At 44.7% G+C, this 12,244-nt stretch overlaps 1 protein-coding gene across 1 annotated transcript in view; it reads left to right on the top strand.

The window, feature by feature from the left end:
* The window catches only part of BLMH (bleomycin hydrolase), a 41,418-nt gene extending 29,694 nt beyond the window's left edge, over window positions 1-11,724 (top strand). Inside the window, exon 12 of the mRNA XM_061389530.1 lies at window positions 10,757-11,724. Coding sequence (XP_061245514.1) covers window positions 10,757-10,908 — 152 coding nt within the window. The 3' untranslated portion in view covers window positions 10,909-11,724. The remainder of the gene's footprint in view (window positions 1-10,756) is intronic.
* Window positions 11,725-12,244: the final 520 nt, after the last annotated feature.

Genomic DNA, 12,244 nt, shown 5'->3' with positions numbered 1-12,244 from the left:
AACCAAGATTAGTTTTTCATTTTTCAAATTGCTTTTTTGCCTTTCAGCTTCAACTTTGAAGTTGTTTTTAACTTACATTCTTCATTTTTTCTTACATGTAAGCCTGTTCTTGATTTCATTTTAGTAAAATTTCCAGACTTCTTCATGAGGCTTTGGCATGTTAGAGATTAATCTGGAAAGAAACTTAACGAGACTGATTCATGTTACATCTGAACTTCTGCTGCTTCTTAAAAACCAAAAGCATGGCCTTTAATTGCCTCACCATATAATTCTGGGAACAGAATGTTCAAAGCTATGCACAAATTTCATCATATTCTTCACATAATGTTACATGGTAGAACCAAGAGAGACAGTTACTATTTTCTTGATTATAGATCCTGGACAGCAATTTGTCTCCTTGTGGTTTCACATTTTTCTATCAATAACATGGATAACAACCGTTTTCCTTATGATGTCCTATAGTTTCTATGTAGCCATCGAACTGTACACTGTTACATAATTCTAAAGAGTTCAATGAATAGTCTGTATTTCTATCCGAGGTACTCAGGACATATAGTTCATAGCATCTTGCTTGCTTCATAAGAATTCAACATTTGCTAATGCATTTGTCCTGACCCCCCCACCCCCACCCCGCCGCTCATGGCATCAGATAGAGTAACTTAGGATATGAACATGGAGAAGGCAATGGCACCCCACTCCAGTACTCTTGCCTGGAATATCCCATGGACAGAGGAGCCTGGTAGGCTGCAGTCCATGGGGTCGCTAAGAGTCGGGCACGACTGAGCGACTTCCCTTTCACTTTTCACTTTCATTCATTGGAGAAGGAAATGGCAACCCACTCCAGTGTTCTTGCCTGGAGAATCCCAGGGACGGGGGAGCCTGGTGGGCTGCCGTCTATAGGGTCGCACAGAGTCGGACACGACTGAAGCGACTTAGCAGCAGCAGCAGGGTATGAACATAGGTAATTGCACCCATGTTTTATGGGAATAAGTGAAAACATGCTGAGAGGTTGTGACTTACCCAGTGTTGGAGATAGAATTGGGACTGAGATTTCTTAATTTGACACAGGCAGCTTCCCTAAGAATGTATATTACCTACGAAAGATAACCAGTCATTTGCAGGTCAGTTTGAGATTTGGTTTGGAATTCTAGCACAAATGTAAATTGTAGACATTATTGAACTGAACTTGCCAAAATAAGAAAATTATGTGAGCCAAAAGCAGAGGCTTCTGATTTCCTGTAAAAGAGCAACATACAAATTTGTTCTGTCACTTCAGGGTTTTCATGTCTCTCCAGGCTTTCCTATCTCTCTCCAACACCATCAGATTCGGGTATCTGAGTTCTCTCAGAGGGACTCCTCATCATCCATCTTCATTAACCACTGAGCCTGGTTGACACAAGCTAAAAAAGCAGTGACTGTGAGTGGAAGCTCATGCTCTCAGGTGGACAGTTGCTTCCTTATCCCAGCATGTGACTAGGGCAGGGCTGTGCCTGTGTGCTCAGTTGCTTCAGTCGTCTCTGACTCTTTGCCACCCTATGGACCGTAAGCCTGGCAGGCTCCTCTGTCATGGGATTCTCCAGGCTAGAATACTGGAGTAGTTTGCCATGTCCTCCTCCAGGGCATCTTCCCAGCCCAGGGATCAAACCCACACCCCTTATGTCTCCTGCATTGGCAGGCAGGGTCTTTACCACTGGCACCACCTGCCTACCATTTGTGAGAGAAGGCTCTTCCTAGCCTACAGGCTGAAACCGATTTCAGGGAGAAATCCTTTCATGTTTAATGTAGATTGGTGTGTATTTCCTTTGTCCTGTAGAGAGGATTTGTCCTTCTCCCAGGTGGTCTCCAAGGTATGCTTGCATTGCTTTGAGGATAGAGGTCAGACACAGAACCCGGCCCCAGATGCCTGGGACACATCCTGGCTGTCCCACCTATTGGCTGTGTAGCCTTGGTCATGGTGTTTAACCTTTATAAGCCTTAGTCTTCTGATCTGTAAAACGGGGATAGTAGTTGTACCTACCTCATGGGGTGTTTGTGAGAACTATGCCAGGCATATAAGAAATGCCCAGAAACATTAGCCATCATTGGTGCCATTGTTAATGTTCTCTGTAGACAAGAGAACAGCAGAGCAGGGACGTAAGCTCTCCTCCCTCTGGGAGAGGGCTGTCTCACTGGCCCACTGTTCTAACATCGGGTCTCTTAAGAATTCAGGACCCTTGGTGACCGTTGGACTGCATCTCCAGTTTACTGGGTGGATGACTCGTCATGTGGGCTTAGTCTTTCACGAGAGAAGCAGTGGAGGTGAAGACACCTCATGCCAAGGAAACCCATTAGCAACAGTGTCAGCTCACATTTATCGACGGGATGCAGGGAGCCGCGCACAGACCGCGGTGCGAACGTCTCTGACCCTCAGAGGAATTCATGCTTCTCCACCTGGGACCTGGAAGGGGATTTGAAGAGGGCTGTGATGTGGCAGATGTGGCAGTCGTGGTGTGCTCCTCAGACTGTAAGATACAGGATAAGTAGAAAAGTAGAAAAAGATAAGCCAGAGAAGGGGTGATTTCTCCCAGAAGGCAGATGACAGCAGAAGAGGAGGAGCTGGGGAGAGCCCCCTCAGTGGGGAGACAATACAAAGACATTGAAGCTGAGGTTACTGAAGTCACAGGACTAGGTGAGAAGTCACGGGACTAGGTGACGTCAGAGAAAACCTGGTGGGAAATAGCGCTGCGGTGGGGCAGCCAGAAAGAAGTCAAGCTGGGAGGCTTTGGGATTGGGCTTTAGAGCAGGTTTGGGACCCTTTAGGTGGAGGGAGGGTGGACGCCCACTGTGCTGTCAGTGCCCTGCCAGGAACACAGTGTACTTGCTTCCTCCACACGCTGGGTATGGGGAGTGGGCAGGCTGGGTGTTGAGCTGGGACCATTAGGCTGTAAATCTTGCTCCATATGTTGTTTGTAAGAACAAATATGTAAAACACAAATGTGAGAATGAATGCACAATAACACAGGGGATAAAGTACAAGAGAGACAATGAGTGATTGGAACTGGGGAGGCTGAGGTGAGCAGAGTTTTAGGAAAGATGCTTGGGTTGTGGGTGTTTTGGGAAAGGACGTGGGAGGCCAGCCAAGGAGAAGGGGGCTGAGAAGCATCGCTCTTGACCTGTAGAGTGTGCTTCAGGCAGGTCCGAGGCTTGGGGCCAAGAAATAATGTGGCCTGTCATCCGTGGAGCTTTTGAGGAAAGAGCAAAAAGCCAGCTTTGCCTGAAACAAATAGGAGTAGTACTGTTTGGGGTCAGAGAGAAGTCATTAAGTTTTGGCAAGAAAATAGACCCTTGAATGACACCTGAATTTGTGTTTTCTCCTCCTGTCCAACATCGGAGATGCTGGCAGGATTTCGTGTGATCTCAGACTAGCCTGGATAGTAGTGCTCACAGTCCAGGGAAACAAAACAGTCAGACTGGCTGGTGCATTGCCCTCTCTCCTCAGCCCAGAGGTGGACAGGCTTCTTCTGGGGGCACTTCCTCAGGAAGTGTGCACTTCTGCAGACTGAACTTTGTTGTGGTTTGATGGTTTTTAAAAAAATGCAACCCACAAACCAAAACAACCCTCTTTGCCAACCACATTTTCCACTCTGCCTTCTTACCAGGGAGATGGAATCTTCCGTAGCCTTTGTTTCTGAACGAGGCCACAGGTAATACCCAGCTGTAAGAGTAGCCCTTCCCTTCTCAGCAAAAGGTTCAGGATCCTGAATGTATGCGCACCACAGAGCCAGACTTTGGTATTTGGCCTGGAGGAAAAAGAGGCCTCTCCTCAGATCCCTGTCCAGGTATCTGTCTCAAGCGGTAGGTTTGTTTTCTTTCCAAAACATCCAGCCCACCCTGTTCTCCAGCCTTCTAAGCAAATGCACTTAAAGCACATGACATCTCTTTGATTTAAAGAGACACGATACCTCATAAACAAACCCTGCAAAACCTGGGCGCCTGACCATCAGTGTGGGGTGTGTGGGCAGATGGAATTGGTTCCAGACAGTGCCTGGATTAGAAACTAGATTACGTGGTATCTGTTGGCCAGAGGATACCTACCTGCCACTCTCTCTGCCACTGGGTACTCTTTTGGAGGAAGCTGAGCCCCATGGAAAAGACTGAATTTGAAGTTAACACCTGGATTTAAGTATGGGCTTTACTTACTGGCTGTGACTTTAAACAACTCATACCAACCGTGCCTACCTCATAGTGTCGTTATGAGGATTAAAATTGAAATAAGAGTAGATAGTGGATATAAAATTGCGCTTTGAAGTGTAAGTTCCCTACAGAGCTACCTGTGTGTTTTTGTTTTATTTTGCTTACTAAGGTATAATTCTTTTACTAAATAATAAAATTATACTGTTCCAAAATCAAAACACAAAGAAATACATAAAGAGGAATCTTATTTCCATCTCTGTCCCTCTGTATGCCTTTCACCTCCTGCGTTTTTCAGGTTCTCATTCTCTTCATTTCTGATGTGACTTTGCAGTGTGTTTTAGTGCACCGAAGGTAGCATATCTTATCTCCCCGCTCTGCTTCTCCTTCTCACTTCACTTAGTGTGTCTCGGAGGCCTGTCAGTACGTTTCCATATCAGTACAGCCTTATTATCTTGCATTGTCTGGATGTACCGTAGTTCACTCAGCCAGTTCCCAGGTTGAATAAGTACGAGCTGTTGTTGTACGTAATTACACGCCTGTTGTGTGCATGCAGGTACTGTGTGTCTGCAGGATGAAATTCCAGAAATGGCATTGCGTAGTGAAGAGGGCAAAGGCACTCAAATTTTTCCCATTCCAAAGGAGTTGTGTCGTTTTGTATATTTGTAGTGTACTCCGTACAAATGTAAGGCATGCTTTCTACAGTGGGTGACTAACAGAAGTGGTTGACAGAGTGTTACTACTTAATCACCTGTGAAATTGTGTGTGTTCATAGCTGTGTCAAGGCCTTAATGAGTGGTTTTCATTGAGACTGTGTTTCTTACGTTTTCTTACCACTTACCCTACTTTGCTTTCAATTTTTTTTAATATAATTGCAGGGAAACGTTTATCAGTTCAGTCCAGTTTCTCAGTTGTGTCCGACTGTGACCTCAAAGACTGCAGCATGCCAGGCTTCTCTATCACCAACTCCTGGAGATTGCTCAAACTCATGTCCATCGAGTCAGTGATGCCATCCAACCGTCTCATCCTCTGTTGTCCCCTTCTCCTGCCTTCAATCTTTCCCAGCCTTGGGGTCTTTTCTAAGGAGTCAGTTCTTCACATTAGGTGGCCAAAGTATTGGTGGCCAAACTGGTTAAACTATGGTACATCCAGACAATGCCAGATAATGAAACTACTGATGTGGAAACATCAAACAAAAATGTTTATAAACATAACAGAAAAACCTTAGAAGCCATAAAGGAAAAGATTGATAAATTTGACTTCATAAAACACACAAAAAATTTAGGACACTAGAAAACATCATCAACTAAATTAGAAGGCAAATTACATAATAGGAAAAATGTTTGCCATCATTATATTCATATAGAGAGCCCTATTACTGATCACTGTGAAAATGGCAAACATACCAGTTAAAATTCAGCAGAGGTCCCAAACAGACTCTTTACAAAAGAAAACTGAATAGCAAGCACCCACAGACAAAAGTTCAGATTGGACCCAAAAAGGAAGTTGAAATTATATATTCCCACTATTGATAAGGACATAAAGAAATTAAGTAGATGATTAAGGATGTACACAGGTTTAATTACAAAATTGTTTATAGCAGTGTTGTTTCTAAGCATGAAAAAATAATTCAGATTCCAACAATAGGGAATTAAACACATTTTGGTTTTACTCATAAATTCAGCACTTAAAAATTATAGTGTAGATAGTTTTTTTATTAATATGAAAAGAGCAATATTGGAAAACAGCATATGTGATACTCTGTGGTATAAGAACATTATGTTGTCTCATTTTTATTAAATGTATAGCGTCTACACATATAAATTTTTATCAGAGGATATACATGGGATTTTCCAGGCAAGAGTACTGAAGTGGATTGCCATATCCTTCTCCAGGACATAAAAATCTAACTAGGGCCTAACCTGAGTTTCCCAGGTGGCGCTAGTGGTAAAGAACCTGCCTGCCAATGCAGGAGATATAAGAGACGCAGGTTCGATGCCTGGGTTGGGAAGATCCCCTGGACAAGGGCGTGGCAACCCACTCCAGTATTCTTGCCTGGAGAATCCCATGGATAGAGGAGCCTGGTGGGTGAGCTATAGTCCATGGGGTCAGACAGGGTCGGACACAACTGAAGCAACTTAGCACGCACGCACGCACGCACAGGGTCTAACCCAGGATGGTGGGATCGTAGGCAGTTTTAAAATGTATATTTGTCATCTTTTCATCCACCTCTTCCTTCTGCTCCTCTTCCTTCATTTTATCATCTTCCTCCCTCTGTCCTTCCAAGATTTTTTATAAGGAGCATTAATTATTTGGGTAATCTTTAAGGAGTCAAAAAGTGATATAATATTTCAGAATTTTGAAGGGAAAATCACCTACCCCGTGATATAAAATTATCATTGTTTTTCATGTTTTCTCCCCCTGTGTATTTGGAATTTTAACATAGTTATAAAGGATACACTATTTTTATATATTTTTATCCCTTAAACATTTTTCCATGTTATTGCATAGTCTTTGCAACTTCATTTTAAATGACTGATTAATATTTTGTGGAGTGATTTCTCACTATTTATTAGGAAGTTTGAAATATGAGACAAGTGTCAGTGAGGCTTGCCTTCCCTTTCTGGGAGCCTTTCTTCAGCCTTGAGTTATCAGCATCAAGTGAAAGATTGGCAGTGACTTAATGAGGCCTCAGTCGTCTGGCTTCCTTAGGTTCAGGCTGCCAGACAGATTCATCACAGCAGAATAGTAACTTGATTTTGTCATACCTTTTTTAAAAATAGCAACAACAACAAAAATTGAACCACAAGTAGTTTTGTTAGTGAGGTGAAATATTTCATAGAACAAAGCAAAACATTTCTCATTTATAAATAATAATATATTTATCACCTTAATTTATGTCTGAAAGGTTTAAAACTTAGATCTTTGGTAGGATTTCAGAAAACTGGTTTTTTAGGGTAAAGTGTTTCTTTCCCTTAAATGAACCCATTGGAATCCCTTCTGTTTCTGAGTGCATTAGGCCTGTCTAGAGCCGTATCTACAGATGCTGTTTCTCCCTTTACAGACCATACTGCTCTTTCTCTTAACAGATATAGAAATGTTGCCAGTGTCTTTGAGGGACTGTTCACTTATTTTATTTCTTCCTCTTCCTTTCTTTATTTTATTTCTTGCGTGTAAGCAAGACATTTAATGTTTAAACAAAATTTAATTTCACCTTAGTCCCTAAAGCTGACTTTCTGTATCTATTTATCCGTTTGTTTCCCTGAATGCAACATCAGGATCCTTGGGGCAGATTTTTGTTTTCCTTTTTTGTTTGTTTCTTTGGTCTTTGGGGAACGCCGGTTTCTGATGGCCAAGGTACATGAGGGCTAGAAGCTGCAACTTTCCTCAGATCAAGATGGTCGCTCTGACCCTGCCCAAGTGGACACCTCGCTGCTCCTGTCCACAGCACTCACTCGGGTTTCAGACACACTGATCCTAATCTTCTCAGTCAAACTCCAGGACACGCAGCATCAACAGTTACAGCAGCCACAAGGTCATTATCTACCCAGGGTGCAATTACTCGGCAGCCACCTAGACTGTGAGGTTTTGTGGGCCCCCAGAGAACTCATATCCTGAAGAGAGAGACTAATCAAGGCAGGTCCTCTTGGCGGGGACCCTGAAAGGGTGGATTACAATCGATAGGAGTTTTAATTTGTGAGGACTTAATCTTATCTCCTGCTTTTGGAACAAGATAGCGTAGATGTACTTATTGTCCATTTTCTCCGGGCATTTTTTGAAGACTCATTTGATTGTGTGATGATAGTATTGTTGAAAGGACACAGAACTTTATTACATGAATCTGCCTCCATCCTTCACCTGCCTCTCTGCCTGCCCCAAGCCCCTCTCAGGATTTATTCAGGGGGCATTAGGGTGAGGGGAAGGATGCCTAATGTCTCAGATGGTGTGGCAGTTAGTAGCCTGCTCTCCTGCCCACTGAAAACTCCTCATGGGCAAGGCAGATGCTGAAACTTTTTCTCAGAAAGCATTTACTTAGGATGCAGCAAGAAATGGTACCGGCTGGCCCTTCAGCTGACCAAGCTTTGGCTGCTGGAACTCAGTGGCAGTGACGTGGGTGACGTGAGAGGCCAGGGACTTGGGAATGTGTGTGTGTTCTTCCCGGTGTCTCCTGTTGAGAATGGCGCCCTGGATCGTGAGGGGATCGTCATGATCGGACTTGGCATGAGTGCTTGCGCACTTTTCCTGGCATTTTTTGGAGAGGGCAAACACGCGGTGCCAGGTCAGGATGAGCTGCCTTGACTCCTGTCAGGGAGGGGCAGAGTGCGGCAGAGACGAGCTCCCCGAAGCAGTCCTGTTTTCAAGTTAAGTGATGTCCTCTGTCATACCATTTAGTTTATAAAAGTAGACTTACCATCACGTTGCCTTTTAATTATTTAAATCAGCCTTGCTTTTAGAGCAGCAGTTCTCAGAGTGGGCCCTGAGGACCCCTGCCAGGTCCCTGGGACCCTTCTAGGACATCTACAAGGTCTTCCTTCCTCTGACAGCATATCTGCATGAGGCCAGATTTGCTGCTTCTGCTTCATCCAAAAGAACAGTTGCAGCAGACTGCACACAGAAGCAGATATGAAAATTCAGCTGTCTTCTGCATCACAGAGTAATGCCACTTTCCTTCCTAAAATTTATTTTGTATTGGAGGATATAATTATTTTTTCCTAAGTGAATCAATATTTTTAGCTTTCTATTTTAATTTTTACTGTGGTTAACATCATTAAGTATAACCCATATCAACAACTTTTTAGAGTCCTCAATAATTTTAAGTGCACAGTCGTGAGCCTGGGGCCAAGAAGTTTGAGAACCAATATACTAGAGGATCACCTTAGGAATACCTACCTCTTCTCCCTCTCTCTCGGTCCTCTGTAGTGGGAAGTGATATAGCACAGACCTAGATTTGCACACTTGCAGAGAAAATACGGCTCAAGTGTCTAGTATACAGCAGGTGTCAGCCATGGAGAGATGATGATGAAGATCACTAGTTACTGTGAGTGCTCGGCGTGTAGGTGGTAACCTATGTAGGTACACTCTTCTGTCCTCTGCTTTCTCCATGGCCCATCCTTATTTTAAGTGCACACACTTTCATCTCTCGCCTTAGTTTCACTCTTTGTATTAGCAGTGCCTCAGGTGAAATGTTTCCCCATTTCAGTTTGGCAGTGGTATGATCCCGAAGAGGAATTCTTGTCCTAGTGGAGTCTGCGGGCTTCCCAGGTGGTGCTGGCCGTAAAGAACCCGCCTGCCAGTGCTAGGAGACATGAGAGACACAGGTTTGATCCCTGGGTCAGGAAGATCCTCTGGAGGAGGAAATGGCAACCCACTCCAGTATTTTTGCCCAGAGAATCCCATGAGTAGAGAAGCCTGGTGGGCTGTAGTCCACAGGGTCACAAAGAATCAGACGTGATTAAAGCACCTGAGCCTACCACCTCTAGTGGAGCCGGGATAGTCTCCCTGACGGGAAAGGCAGGTGTCTGTCACCAGATACCTGATGACGCCACGCCTTTTCTCAGATAAGCCTCAGTCTGGGGTGTTAGTACTGCTGTGCCCCTGTTCATTCCTACCACTGGAGAGATCCGTAAATCCCAGGGCCTCAGCAAGGAATATAGGTCAAGCGACTGTCTCTTCTTCACCACAGATTTCCTCCTAAGAAAGCACAGACTCACACAGTGTCATCTGCAAATAAGTGGCTCCCTGGGAATGAAGACCAGACCCCGTCAGGATTCCCCTGATGGCTTAGCTGATTGTTGGGTAGAAATTTATGGTAGAGAGGAATGAGAGAAAACAGCCAGTGATGCTGAGAAGGTGGGATGGGTATGCTTGCCCTTCTGATCCTAGAGATTAACCCCTGACATATGGCTGTGTGAACAAGAAACATTTCCACCTACCTTCAGGGTCACTGACTCACCCTCAGTGAGGCAGCCTGAGAAGTGGAACAGCACAGGATCTCTGGTCCAAGGCCCAGCTCTGAACTTCACCCATGTAACCTGGGCTCATCACTTAGTTACTCTGAGCCCCAGTTTTTCTAACTGGTAAAACCATTACCCTGCTGTCCTGTCTGCTTTGTAGATTGCTGTAAGACTTCATCGGGGCTTCCCTGGTGGTCATTGGTTAGGCATCTGCCTGCCGGTGCAGGGGACAGGAGAGCCCACGTGCTACAGAGCAGCTGGGCCTGTGAGCCACGACTGCCGAGCCTGAGCTCTGGAGCCCAAGGACCACAATTGCTGAAGTCCGCGCACCTAAAGCCCATGCTCCAGAACAAGAGAGGCCATCTCAACGAGAAGCCTGCACACCACAACAAACAGCAGCCGTGCTCGCCACAACTGGAGAAAGCCTGCGTGCAACAACAAAGACCCAGTGCAGCCAAAAATAGAGAAATAACAATTTTAAAAATAATCAGGTTAAATGAAATTACAGATGGGAAAGCTGAAAAACATGTACAAATGCTAGCTTTGTGAGAGATTTTCTCATAGTGCCAGTAAGGTTTTTGCTCTTTGCCCCTTGCCCTCTGGATTCATGAGGCTCCTGTTCTCTTCTCCAGGTTACCTGTGCATGACGGATGAGTGGTTCTCTGAGTACGTCTACGAAGTGGTGGTGGACAAGAAGCATGTCCCTGAAGAGGTGCTAGCTGTACTAGAGCAGGAACCCATTGTCCTGCCAGCCTGGGACCCCATGGGTGCTTTGGCCAAGTGATGTTGCCTCCAGCTTTTCCTCTTCCCATGGGACCTGAAGTAGCTGCAAAGGACAGATCCAGGGACTGAAGCCAAAGTGACATAGCTGACTGTGTGTTCCCACGGGACACGGTCAGACTCTTGGATTTCTGCTCCAGGAACCTCTTTGGGAAAGTGTGCTTTATGCTGAAACAAAATATTCTTAAAGAAAAAAAGGGAAAGATCAGGTCACACTATCTACTCTCCTCATCTCCAACAGCTCAGGATCTCTTAGCATTTTAATCAGATGTAATTGTTTGTCTTAACTCTGTCACACCGGTTTCGTTCTGTGTCTGTGTTAATAAGGCAGAAGAGGATGAGCAATTGAGGTGTGTGGAGAGAAAGCAGACCTAGTGCTCCTTGTTCCTAGAGTAGAGTGGGGGAGGGTGCCCTAACATTTGAGCTCTCAAAACTGCATGCTGCCTGACAGTATCACTGTTCCTCCGAGGTGGCAGTCACTGAATTCAGATTTTGTCAAGGTAATTCTTTGTGCCTCGAACAGCCCAGGAATGGGAGGTTGATCAAAACTGACATGATTCCTTCCAGTTGTTCTGAACTGTGGAGATCACGGCTCTACTTGAGTCATGGTTAAGTAGAGGGTCAGAGAACGTGGGTGAGAGAACAACCAAAACCTTATCATGATCTGAATTATAATCCTTAGAGGGAGCTCTCGCCAAACGGTTCAACTTCTGCCTCTGGAATTGGGAGTTGGGTGGGCACAAAAAGGGGATATCATCCATTCTTTCTGACAACTAGATGGTGCTGAGAAAGCTTTTGAATAAAACACTTTGCTAAATGAGAGTGTGTTGGCTTATTTGACCTAAGAAGTGTGTGTGTGTTTGGCTATAAAGGAAAGTAGCCAGGTGGCTCGTGTTCTTGAAAGTAAAGAAACAGCAAGATGGTTCAGAGCGTCTCCACCTTGGCTGCTCTCTGGGATGTATGATTCTTCCCAGCCTGTGCAGATCCTCTCTGGCTTCTGCAGAGGGCTTCTAGGCACCATGTTTAAGAGAGCTGGTGCCTCTGCTGCTTAACCATCATTTCTCCAAGCAACAGGGTCACTGCAAGAGTGGGAAGTAAGGCCCAGCTGGGTCCAGCCTTAGAGTGGGCTGAAGAGTATGTATTTTACTAAGACTGGCCTCTCTTTCACTGAAAGCAAAGAAATACAGCATCCTAATCAACATTTCTGTTGGTGCCTGAGTCCCCTACCTTTCAGGCTTTGAAAGAATCTTCTCAGTTCTAGCATGGAATATTGTTTGTCATAACATTAGTTATAACATTAGTTACAGGCTCAAGTGTTATTCAGTGTTTACAATACTCTA

The sequence above is a fragment of the Bos javanicus genome, chromosome 19 (assembly GCF_032452875.1).
Source record: "Bos javanicus breed banteng chromosome 19, ARS-OSU_banteng_1.0, whole genome shotgun sequence".
In the NCBI taxonomy this organism is placed as follows: Eukaryota; Metazoa; Chordata; class Mammalia; order Artiodactyla; family Bovidae; genus Bos; species Bos javanicus.
Note: the sequence above shows the minus strand (reverse complement) of the source record. Positions and strands in the feature narration are given on the sequence as shown.